This window comes from Sminthopsis crassicaudata, chromosome 2 (assembly GCF_048593235.1).
Source record: "Sminthopsis crassicaudata isolate SCR6 chromosome 2, ASM4859323v1, whole genome shotgun sequence".
Lineage (NCBI taxonomy): Eukaryota > Metazoa > Chordata > Mammalia > Dasyuromorphia > Dasyuridae > Sminthopsis > Sminthopsis crassicaudata.
In genome coordinates, this window is record NC_133618.1 from 260,640,525 (window position 1) to 260,654,028 (window position 13,504).

The window sequence follows — 13,504 nt, forward strand, 5'->3', positions numbered from 1 at the left end:
TAAATAAGAATTTATTTCTTCTGGGATGTGAAGGTGCTTTAGTGCTTGTGAGATAAAGCTAATAAATTTTGAAGAATAAATCTTAAATACATGACTATCATCATCATAACCATCAAAAGTATTTATTTATTTCTGGTGCCATTTTTGTGGAGAACAGAATTTTAAACATGACATTGTAATTCCCATGCCAACATTATTTATTTATCTCTGATTTCTTTTCTACAGTCCTTTGCCTGTGCCTCGAGACAATGGATACAGGCAATGAATCTACTGTGTCTGAATTTGTGTTGTTGGGACTCTCCAGTTCCTGGGACCTCCAACTTTTCTTCTTCATGGTGTTTTCTTTGTTTTATGTGGCAACAATTGTGGGCAACTGTCTCATTGTCATCACAGTGATCGCCGATTCCCACCTACATTCTCCCATGTATTTCTTGCTCACTAACCTCTCCCTCATTGATATGTCGCTAGCTTCCTTTGCTACCCCCAAGATGATTACAGACTATCTCACCGGACATAATACTATCTCGTTTGATGGTTGCATCTCCCAGATTTTCTTCTTGCATCTCTTTACTGGCACTGAGATTATCTTGCTAATGGCCATGTCTTTTGATAGATATATTGCCATATGCAAACCACTCCGCTATGCAACCATTATAAGTCCCCGGGTGTGTATTATACTTGTAGTGACTTCCTGGGTTGTGGGTGTCATGCATTCAATGAGCCAGGTGATATTTGCTCTTCACTTGCCCTTCTGTGGTCCCAATGAGGTAGATAGCTTTTTCTGTGACCTTCCTGTGGTATTCCAGTTAGCCTGTGTAGATACTTACGTATTAGGATTTTTCATGATCTCCACAAGTGGTATCATTGCTCTATCCTGCTTTATGCTCTTATTTAACTCCTATGTTATTGTTATACTAACCATTAAAAAACATTCCTCTGGGGGGTCCTCCAAAGCGCTTTCTACCTGCACTGCCCATTTCATTGTTGTCTTTATGTTTTTTGGACCATGTATCTTTATCTACATGTGGCCAATAAGCAGTTTCCTGGTAGACAAGAGCCTTTCTGTGTTTTACACTATCTTTACTCCCATTCTTAATCCAATAATCTACACACTGAGGAACCAGGAGGTGAAAACAGCTATGAAAAAACTGAAAAACAGATATTTGAATTCTGATAAGGTAGCACAGTCACCTCATTACTTCTAATTAGTTAAGATGAAGCCACTTCTGGATACTCTAACTGATCTTACTCTTATATTTTTTGTGTTGCTGTTGTTCAAAGGATAATCACCAAATCATGTATAAGGAAATTTTGTAATTGTTTTTAAACTGTATGTTCAAAATGAGGTGGTTTTTTAAGTTCTAAAGAGAAACTTTTTGGCCTCTTTAAATAGGAAAAGCAGTTTTAGGTAAAAGGAAAGAGAAAATATACCATTTGTTTTCATTGCTTGCCTCAGCAAAGCTATTCCATATTAATTACAAGGGAAAGGTATGGAAGAAAAAGGAGAAACGTAGAAGTCTAACTTGGCTATGCAAAATTAGTAACTTATTCAGCTTTCACTTTTTTTCTCTCTTGCTGAGGCAATTGGGGTTAAGTGACTTGATCAGAGTCACTCAGCCAGAAAGTGTTAAGTGTGGAAGGCAGGATTTGAACTCAGGTCTTCTGACTTCAGGGTTGGTGCTCTATCCACTGTACCACCTAGCCACCTCTCAGCTTTCACTTTCAACAAACAAGTTAAACGTCTACGAAATACCAGGTACCATACCAAACACTGGGGATACAAAAATAGAAAAACCCCAAAAATGTTCTCTTGGGTAGAAAAAATGAGAGTTATAGCCTCAGGACATGTATACTGATGAGAAAGTGGGACATGCTGGCAGGTATCTAGTGGGGTTAGTTGGATCCAAAGAATTAGCTTCTGAGGGGAAAGGAGCTTTCCTCCTTTCCCAATGGTGCCATCAGTTACTTAACAAGCATTTATCAAGCATCTACTTTGTTACAGGTATTGATGCTAATCTACATTCAGTTAGCTCATATATCCCTTTGTTCCCTGTCAGGACCATATTTTCTCAGTTTTATTTATGTACCTATATGCTATACATATTCATAGTAATTTTTATGATAGATTCTTTTGTCTTTTAAAAATATTGATAGATTGTTAAAGGCAATTACTACTGTTTATTTTAAATTGTTTATGTAAGTATGTAAGTTATGTGAATATGAAATGGAAGATACTAAGTGTAAAATGTCTTTAGCCATCTACCTAGTTGGTGGCTGTTCCCAATCCTTCCCTATTCCCATTGAGAAATAGCCCTGATTCCTCAGGTAACAACATCCATTTCAGAAAGTGAGTATATATGTGTGTATGTGTATGCACACATTTTTGTGTATGTATATATGTATGCATGCATGTGTGTATATATGTATATATACATATAAATATATATATATATACATATATATGTATATATACACATACATCTATGTATACACACACACACACACACACACACACATATATATATATATATATATATATATACACATACACATAGATGAAGTTGTACGAAAAAAACAAACAAACCAGGAGATGGGAGCACACTACTTTTATTAAGTCCATGTATTATGAGATTCCCCAAAAGTCATAAGATCTATCATATTTTCTATCTATGTAAATTAGTAAGCCTGTTTTTTATGTTTAAAATAAGAAAATATTATTTGCTCTTCCTACTTTAAATTATTGTTAGCGATAATCAAATAAGATCAAATGACATATGAAAAAGATTTGTAAGTTGTAACCCATGATAGGAATATAAGTTGGTTTTTCTTTCTTTCTTTTTTTTTTTTGTTTGTTTGTTTTGTTTTTCCTTCTCTGATTATTCAGGAAAGAAGAAACAAAAAAGCCAAATGTACTAAGAAGGCTTGGGTAGAGTAAGAAGGAAATCTCTTGAAGGAGCTCAGAGTTTTGTTAGCAGTTTCTTTATAGTTATAACACAAAGATGAGACTTGTGAGTCCTACTTCTGATAATAGTTAAAATGTTTCTACTCACTAAAGTGAATAAAGTGAATTGAAAGTTTCTTGTAACAAATGACTTTTAAAAATCATGGGATATTAAGAGTAGAAAATATTAAATCCCTTTATTTTATATTAAAGAAACTGAGGATTAGAGAGGTTGTGACTTACTTATTAAGTACCTAAGTCAAAGTTTAAAGCTTGATCTAACTCCAAAGTTATTTTTCAGCTACTCCACATTCCCTTGGAAAAGTAAATCAATATTAAAAAATTAATAAACAGACATAGAAATAAATGAGTTAAGTTAATGGAAAATAGAACTTAATATTTATCTTGTGTTTATTTCTTTATATTTAATTTCATTTACTATTTTTCTGGTATCAATATTTACACATGTATAATTATTATTGAGTTAGTAATTGTGTTAATTTAATAGGTTTAATAGGTAGACTATCGTGTTTTGGTCTTTTAAATTCTAGGATCTTAGTTATTCATTTCTAATACAATAAACCTAAGGTACTGACAATGCCACTATATCTGGTGAATCTTAACAGACTATTATCATTAAATACAAAATTTCATATGGGAATAATTAGTATTATGAGAGACAGCATAGCATTGACACTTGTTGGATAAGATTGAAGGTTGTTTCCTAGATGATAGATTGAAGAAATGACATTTTTGCTTGTTTATTTGTTTGTTAAGGTCAAATTTATCGTGCTTGATGCTCCAAAATATACCTGAAGACAAACAGTTCTGATGCAAGTACAAAATTCCACAGTATTTGCTGCAAGTTCTAGAAGGCTGTTATCTCCTGAGTATGTTACTACTAATGGGGTAACAAGGAACTGTCCAGATGAAGCTCTTATAGAGGAATTTGGAAGGCAGTTCACTATTCACCCAGGCAAAAAAAAACTTACATATGCATATCAAGTACTGGGTATGACAAATTGTCTTAAGTTCTTTGTTAAACTCACATTTTCCCCATTTTTCCAGATCTTCTGATGACTTTTATCTTGTTAATTTACTTGTCTTTTGCATTTTGTGCTATTCTGCTACCAAACAAAACTTCTGACCCTACTTCCCTTCTCTGGTTCTGTCTGATATTTAGTAGTTCATCTTTACAATAATTGACCCCTGGCCCTGAATTGCCAAAGTAGTTTCTTGTATCCTCTCTGAGAAGTATCTTTTGACCATGGATTTCTACTACTCCTCAGCTAAAGAAGTTTCTTCATTTCTTCATCATTTAGAATTTCTAGTTTTAGCCCTTGACTCCTCCATCCCTCTTCAAGATCAGAGACAGAAATAGGCTAGCATTATATTCTAAATCCAAGTTATTAATTATATTTTTGAGCCATTTGGGAGAGGTAGACAGACAGGTTTCTCGATTTCATTCATTGCCAGTAGTTTATGAAAGTAGATGTCTTGATTCTGTTTTCAAAACAAATGGTTATGGTAAGAAGGGAATTATATATCTTCATTAGTATCACGAAAGACCAAAAATGATCTTAAACTTTGTGTATAAGATATTGTGATCTGAAGACAATAGCATCATCTGATGCAAAGAGAGGTAACTAGAAACTGTTAGTTATTTGAATGAAATTTAGGTATTTGATAAAATTGTAGTGTATATCAGTACAGATAAAATATAGTTAGATTCCACATCAGAAAAATTTGTTTTCAAATCTTAACTTTGTACCTTTTTTTAACTTACCATTGAGTAATTTAACTTCTTAATTTCTTTGGGCAATATTTAACTTCATTGACTAACAACATTTAATGCCTCTCAGTCTCCAGTTCCTAATCTAAAACAAAATCTTATTTCTAATTCTGAAATAAGGATTAAGGTGAAAACAACCTGAATAAGTGAGTTTGGATGGTCAATATCATGTCTTTTTTATGGTTGAGATAATTTCTCAATTTAATTTTGCACTAGGTAAATATGTTAAAGATTAAGCAACATGTATTTTAAAATTTTTAAATTATTACTTTTTGAGAATTATTTTAATCTATCTAAGAAAGATTTTTGAAGGTCACCTGAATTTTGTTATTATGGATCTGATTATAATCTTGTTTGAGACTAGGAACTTTTTCCCATGAGATTTATTCTGTACCTACTTAGGGAAGGGAAAGCATATTGTAAAGGAAGAATTTTCTCTTTATTTGAGGAGAGAATTTTCAACAGCCATTTCTTTCTTCAAACTTGGTGCAACCCTACTTGAGCAATAACACTGTATTCTATCTTACACTGCCAAATTCCAAAGTCCTCAAAGGATGTATTTCTTTAAGAACTGCTGAGAAAAAAAAATTGTTTCAAAAAGTAATAATTGCTCATTTCAACAGTGTTATATTTTTTTCCTGGAAAAGTAATTTAAATTTAATGCACACCATCTTTGCTATAGCCAAATTGATATTCTCTCTAGCCATAGGATCATCTGAAAAAAAATCTCCATACTCTGGGCAGACACATACCTAGAGCTTCCTATTATATGATATAGTATAAAGAGTCTTCAATATTTTTTAGATACGGTTTGTGCTTTAAAATTTTGTCTACAATTGAAAATAAGCTTCACAGCATTCTATTCATTATGAAATTTGGAAAGGAAACTTCAGCTCTTGTAAACAAAGAAAATGTGGTGCCATGCAACAATCACTGAACTTGAGTTCACTTTGCACATTGTGCAAAAAACTATCTGTATGACCTTGGGCCTCTGGACCTCAGTTTGCTCATCTGCAAAATAAAGCATTAGGCCTCTCAGGTCCCTTTTACCTTTTAGCTTTTGATCATGATCCTATTCATGTTCATGAAATATAGGCTATATATGATGGAACAACTTGGATCAACCAATACCATTTGCTCTTCCCCTTAGGGGAAAAAAATTAGCCTACTTGGATAACTTTCTACCCATTTTCTATGCATATCTATGCCCATAAATTAGGTTTTCTATGTGTTAGCATATTTATAGTGATTACAAATTCTGGAAATTATAAGTTTGCAGATTCTTTCTTTAGCAATATCCCAACTTGCTTTAGTTACTGGGCTTCCTCAGCCCTGAATATTAACTCAGGAATTATTATGAGGCTGAGGAAAAGGAAAAGAAAGCTGGGCAGGAAACTGCAAAGTTAAAAAGAATACCTTCTTCAATAGGCTGACTATATTTGAAAAGAATGGTACTATTTTTCATAGTGATGGCATGTGATTCATTAGTCCTTTTTTTCTGAAACAAAACAAAACAAAATTTATCACAAAGAGAAATGATATGAGACAGTAAAGAAGATGATTCTAGGAGTCACCTAAGATGGTGTGGAAAAACCTACCCAAAAATAGTTTTCCCCCCAATCATTTTGCACATGGATTATTTATATTCTTTCTTTCTTCTTTGCATTAAGACTTTTCCAAACCTTGCATGCTGTATTCACAGATTCAAGAAATATAAGGATGGATAATTGTGTAATAAAATTTTTAAATGTGCACAAACTAGTAATTATGTAGATCTCTTTATTGATCCTATACAGGAATTATTATGACAAAATTCTTGCTTTATAAGAACATATATTCCAAATAATCAACATCCAAGTAAACTATTACAATTAGGATTTATAGCTAAATGGCTGTAAGCATTATACCATTGCATAAATTGGCTTATTCACTATGACTTTAACTTTCATGATTGTGTCAAGGCAGCCATACTTATTTCTAAATTAATTTGTCAAATAGATTCTTTGTTATTTGTTCTTTCTTTGCTTTAAGGCATATTTAGGAAGAGACATACTGCTTTTTATGAATTTAAACCAGTTTCCACTCATTAATCTTTAAAATAAAAATAGAACTTGAAAATGTTGATTAATCTATAATGAGAGCTAAACCTGGCAGAATAGCTAGTGTTAGTCATTTGCACATGTCACTGCCTGCCAGTGGGCAAATCAATTTAAGATGACATATTACATATTGGAAAGTTGATTGATGAACATAATATTAGAGCAAAAATATATATCTTCTTAAGAAATGTTTCCACTAAATCAGGAGAACCTGAGTTCAAATCTGGCCTCAGACACTTAACGTTTCCTAGCTGTATGACCCTGGGCAAGTTATTTAATCCCAATTGCCTCAGGAAAGAAAGAAAGAAAGAAAGAAAGAAAGAAAGAAAGAAAGAAAGAAAGAAAGAAAGAAAGAAAGAAAGAAAGAAAGAAAGAAAGAAAGAAAGAAAGAAAGAAAGAAAGAAAGAAAGAAAGAAAGAAAAAGAGAGAGAGAGAAAGAAAGAAAGAAAGAAAGAAAGAAAAAGAGAGAGAGAGAGAGAAAGAAAGAAAGAAAGAAAAAGAGAGAGAGAGAGAGAAAGAAAGAAAGAAAGAAAGAAGAAGAAAGAAAGAAAGAAAGAAAGAAAGAAAGAAAGAAAGAAAGAAAGAAAGAAAGAAAGAAAGAAAGAAAGAAAGGAGGGAGGGAGGGAGGGAGGGAGGGAGGGAGGGAGGAAGGAAGGAAGGAAGGAAGGAAGGAAGGAGGGAAGGAGGGAAGGAGGGAAGGAGGGGAAGGAGGGAAGGAGGGAAGGAGGGAGGGAGGGAGGGAAGGAGGGAAGGAGGAAAGAAGGGAAGGAAGGAAGGAAGAAAGGAAGGAAGGAAGGAATGAAGGAAGATTTCCACCAAGCTAGAGCAGTTCAGTGAGGTGGCATGGCATAGCAAATAAGACACTGACTTTGAAAGTTGAAGTCCTGCTTTGATACACTTTAATGGTATGATAATGGCAATGTGAAAGCCTGTTAGTGCCATGGACAATTTTTTTTTAACATAACAGTTATAGAAGAGTTTTCCACCTGCATTTGAGGAAAAAAAAACTGTCATATATAATTTTCACCAAAGTCTTTTCAGTTCTCTGCTTCCTTGTTTATCTTTTTGTTATATTTATTTATCTCTTAAAGAAAAAAAATTAAAATGTCATATTATATTTATGGTTTGTTCAATTTTTACTCTTGAGGTTGCAAACAAAGAAATTTTGTGAAAAGGAAAATAAGAAGCCAACTTGTGAAAGATGTAAGGGCAAGACCCTTATATTTGGCTTGTATGCTTACTGAAAGAGGGAGGGGAGTAGAAAATTTTTGTAAAAAATACCCTGATTAAATCCACATGAGAAGAAACACAGTTTCACAGATGAAATATGAAGGACATGGACTATTAGATGGTTCAGTTAGACAAGTGCATGTCAGATGAATATAATGAATAGATCTGTCTGAGGTCAGAAAAATGCTTAAAACAGCATTGAATTGTGGTCCTTCTGTTAATTTTCACGTATTTTTTTTTTTTTTTTTAGAATTTGAGATGTTACAACTATGGAGTGATAAATCAAATAACTGTTTAGAGATTGAAAATTAAATATATTTTACCTTCTAAACTTACAAAATAGTCCTACCTCATAAGGGAAAGAGGAGTCACTGCCCGCCAAGTAACTTTGATTTGAGTCATTAGAGATAGTCTATGCTTTGACCAATATTAACTGTTATTTAGATAACTTAGGTTATTCCACAGAGCAGCAAGTGAGGCATATCAAGTATCCCATTATTGGGATTATTGAAATCATTACTTTAAATCCATACTCATACTCATTGATCACTGAATAGTTATCATATATTCCTAAATTTTTTTGTTTTGTTTTCTTTTTTTACTGAACAGCAAATGAATGCTCATGTATTACAAATTTGGTAATATACACTAATTTACTTAAGATTTTAAAAAATTACAATAGATAGTTGTGTAATCACCAGTATAAAATATTTTTCTTTGTGATACATGCAGCTTAACAATAAGTTAATTCTATATATATGTCCACCTTTTATCTATGCATTTGTTTTAATGGTGTAATTCTGAAAACTTCTGAAAGTTCTCCTTCCCTCAACCCAAATGAATCTTTGCTGAAATCTAACTAAATCTGACAGTGTCCATTTCTTTCTTAACAATGTTAAATTTCCTTTACCATTTTTATAAATGAAAAGTCAAAAAGAAAAGGACAGATAAAGAAACTGAGTAGAAAAAATAATATTGAAATTACTAAATAAAATTGTGTTGGTTTATGTCAATATAATTGTTCTGAGTTACTCAAAAATCTTTTGTTTCTTCCCTTATAGGGAAATAGTTCTAGAGTTTAGAATTAACATCCAAATGTCATATTAGTCAAATTATAGAGTCTTTAATAAATTATGATGAGTTTCGGAAGCTTACTTGGGTTCCAAGGAGAGGGCATTTCTTATTAAAAGATATAAACAGTCTTATTTTAGCTATTAACTTCAATGTGGACATAGTTTCCTTCTCCTCTTTGTTTTTCAGGGTTTAGATAATTGGGTTAATATGACTACCATAATGACTACCATAAAGTATATACAGAATATATTGTATAAAGTATATATCAAGAACATAAAGAATATCAAGTATAAAGAATATCAAGAAATTTGTCTATTAAATAACCACCGAAAAGTCATACATATTTTTTTTTTTTTAAATGCATGGCTCAAAGAAGAGATGGCTGCAGTGAAGTGGGAAGTCAATGTGGAGCCTGGTTTTACCAAGTTAGCTGGTGACTGATGATGCCCTGTGATAAGTATGATTGTTTCAGGTATGAACAAAAGGAGAAAGGAACTCAATAGAAAAAAATCCATTTTCTGAAATAATTATTATGATAATCTAAGTATCTCTATAGTCAACAGAAAGAAGTCACAGAAAAAGCTGTCCCCAGCTTTGTTGGGATCACAGAAGAATAAAAGTCCGATGACAGATTGTGTGTGTGAGAATAATACAACAGGGAATATTGACCAGAATAACAGAGACATGCTGACTTGGGAGGGCCACACAATGAAGAGATTTACATATGGCAACTTAATGGTCATAGGCCATTGATAGAAGTAGTAACATTTCATCATCAGCAAAGAGTTGCAAACAGACAAGTCTCAAAGGAGCAAGTCTGCAATCAACTTCAGTGTGGCAAAAGAGGCCACATGGACAACTAAAAAAGATTTGCAAGAAGAAAATACATGGGAGAAATGAAGATATGGCTTCAAAGTGACAGAGAGGATGATTAGGAAGTTTCCCAAAATGATCACTATGTAGAGCACTAAAAACATTACAAAAAGAAAATGCTGAAGCTCTTGGCAATTGGTTAGTCCTACCAACACAAATTCAGACACACAGGATTGTTTTATTCCATTCATTATCACAGGTTGAAAAGATTTCTTTACAAGTGTTGGAAAAGAATAAAAACAGCAGAGACCAATTCTCTGAAAGGAAGCAGGATTTTAAAAAAGACTTTATGTACTTTTAAGTATTCCTGAAGATCCTTTTACTATTATGAAAGCAAAGGATACACTGACTCACCATCGCATTTGTCTCCATCAAGTTCGTTGGAATGGACGTTTGTATCTTATTTATGATCTTCATTTGCTTATCCTTATAACACAAGGATTAACTTTTGCCCCTATTGCTTTAAAATTATCCCAAATTCTAAATCAGTGTGATACAAATTAAAGATTTATTGCCTATTTTTCGGGAAATGCTTTTGATATCTAAGAGAATATGTGTTTGCACCAAATGAGAAATAAAAGGAGAGGTGTGTGTGTGTGTGTGTGTGTGTGTGTGTGTGTGTGTGTGTGTGTTTCTGAAATAAATAGAAAGAGTATATGACCTCAATAACGTAGAAAGATAGATAGACCTTTATCTCTGTCTATCTATCTATCTACCTATCTTTCTAGCTAGTTAGCTATACCTGTCAGCCAAGTATAATTCTGCATCAGTTTTTACTTCACTTTTTTACTCCTGTTATTCACCCTATAACTTTATTTTTATTTCTATTTCCCTTTCTTGCAGAAACTTACTGATTCAACTAAAATCATAAATCGTGGACCAAGCAACTCATTCAGAAATGGCTGAATTTCTATTGCTGAGCCTGGGAACTCTAATTTAAAAAAAGTGCTTTAAATGACTATTTTGCTGAGTAATTTTCTGATTATATGATCTTGGAACCTATTTTGCATATACTCATAAACTTTCTGCTAAGTGGCCTTTCCTTTACTGATATGTGCCTCCCCACTTTTGCCATACTCAATTGACATTTTCAGGAATCACAAAAAACATGTTCTTTGAGGGCTGCATGGCCCAGATATTCTTTCTCTATGACTTTGGTGGTAATGACATGGTACTACTTAAAGCTATGGCACATACAGATACATGCCAAATGCACTCTTATATTATTCAGCCATTATGAGTTTATACAGTTTAATTGTGGGTTTCTGGATACTTGAAGCCTTGTACTCCTTGAGCCAGTTGGCTTTCATTGTGAATCTGTCGCTGGTGCAACTTCTTTGAAACCTGAATCTTTTTCTAAGCAATAGGCAATTGCTCAATATATAAAGTTCTCTCATATTTTACACAGTCTGCACCCATCCTCTTAAATGCCATGATCTCTACCTTATGGAACAAAAAGGTAAAATTAGCCATATAGCCATGAGTGCTAGGCAAATTGTAAAGTTAGCTCTTGCAGTAAGGTTCTTTCTAAACTAAAACTCATAGGTAATAATGTCCATTTTCCCTCTACCATGCTACATCTTTATACTGTGAGGATGGTTCTATTAGCATTATAGGCTTGGAGAACAAGTAATAAAAAAAAAAACAAAGAGAAAAACCTATTTGGTATATTTTCTTTTTTCTTTTTTTTTTAATTTTTTAAATTAATTTTTATAATTATAACATTTTCTTTGACAGTAGATATTAATAGGTAATTTTTTTTTTTTTACAACATTATCCCTTGTACTCCCTTCTGTTCTGAATTTTTCCCCTCCTTCCCTCCACCCTCTCCCCTAGATGGCAGGCATTCCCATACATATTAAATATCTTATAGTATATCCTAGGTACAATATATATGTGCAGAACTGAATTTTGTTGTTGTTGTTGCAAAGAAAGGATTATATTCACAAGGTAAAAATAATCTGGGAAGAGAAACAAAACAAAACAAAACAAAAGAGTGCTCACAGTTTATACTCATTTCCCAGTGTTCCTTTTCTGGATGTAGCTAATTCTGTCCATCATTGATCAAGTGGAATTGGCTGCCACAAACATTTTGGCACATACAGGTCCCTTTCCCTTCTTTAGTATTTGCTTGGGATATAAACCCAGGAGTAGCACTGCTGGGTCAAAGGGTATGTACAATGTAGCGAGCTGTCGTCTCCAGAAGCTGCCGGAATACTCTCTGGGAAGAGATCTGCTGTGTCTTCTACTAAAATCTCTCCGACAGATTCTTCTTCCTGTAATGAACCGTTGTCTCCAGGCAGTTGCTGATAACTCTTGTCCAGAGAAGTGACTTCCCTTCCTGCAGAGAGCCCCGTCAAGCCTGATGCAATGCAGAGTCTTCTTCTATCTCTGGCTGTCCTCTCTTTTATCCTCCCAGACTATGGGCGTGGGATAATGCAAGGGCTTCTGGGAAGAACCGCTTCAGCCAATGAGCTTGCTCCTTCTATCAAGTCAACCTGAGTTCTCACCTTGTAATTGTCCAGACAACCTGAATTCTCACCTTGTCACTGTCCAGACAACCTGAGTTCTCACTTAGTAATCCTAACATCTCCCCCTTTCTTTTGATTTAAAACATAGGACAGTCATGATCTTGAAACATAAATCCATCAATATGGGAAGTATTACACATAATTACATAAATTACATAAGCACATAGTAACATAGTAACATAATACATGCTAGAAGTATATGACAAATAACATAATCAAATAATCATAAATTGAAAATTTATAAATGTCCATAAGTCCATTGTCCATTAGTCTCATCTTGTGTGAGGAAGTCCAATGATTCCTGCTGGTTTTTAAAGTTCTTTAACAGTCTTCTTATTATCCATGCTCTTTCAGTGTCAGATGTTTCTTAGATCTTCTCCTTTATTTTGAGGTCTTTCTCTTTTTCTGTCTCTCTCTGATGGACAAGGCGAATATGACTCGTTGGCACCCATCTGATTCCTTCTCCTGCTGAAGAAATACAAGCAAATCCTCTCCCCCAGGCAGTTAACCTATCTGGTCCCTTCCATTCACCACTTTCTGGATCTCTCCACATCACCTGGCGATTATCTAAGGACAGTGGAGATGCTCGCACTGGACACTGCCCTTCTGGTGGGTTATAAAACCTGTCTGCCAGAGCCAGTGCATCTTTGTCAAAAATTAGAAAATTAATGGTATAGAGAACTAAATTTAGAAGTTCCCTAGGGCTACCTGTGGCTCCCCGTTTCTTTTGTTTTTGGAGGAGTGTCTTAATATCTCTGTTTCTTCTCTCTACTATTGCCTGCCCTTGAGGATTAAAGGGTATGCCCGTGGTATGTAAAATCTTATACTGTGCACAAAAGTGTGTAAAATGTTTGGACGTATATGCAGCTCCATTGTCTGTTTTTATTGCTTGTGGCACACCCATAATTGCAAAAGCTTGTATAAGGAATTCAGTGACCACTCGGGCTGTCTCTTTTGCTACTGG

The 13,504-nt window shown here is 33.9% G+C and overlaps 1 protein-coding gene across 1 annotated transcript; it reads left to right on the forward strand.

Moving 5' to 3' along the window:
• Nucleotides 1-248: 248 nt before the first annotated feature.
• Nucleotides 249-1,205, forward strand: LOC141552774 (olfactory receptor 4K2). Its single transcript, XM_074284770.1, has one exon. The coding sequence runs from the start codon at nucleotides 249-251 to the stop codon at nucleotides 1,203-1,205; it is 957 nt and encodes a 318-aa protein (XP_074140871.1).
• The last annotated feature ends 12,299 nt before the right edge of the window (nucleotides 1,206-13,504 follow it).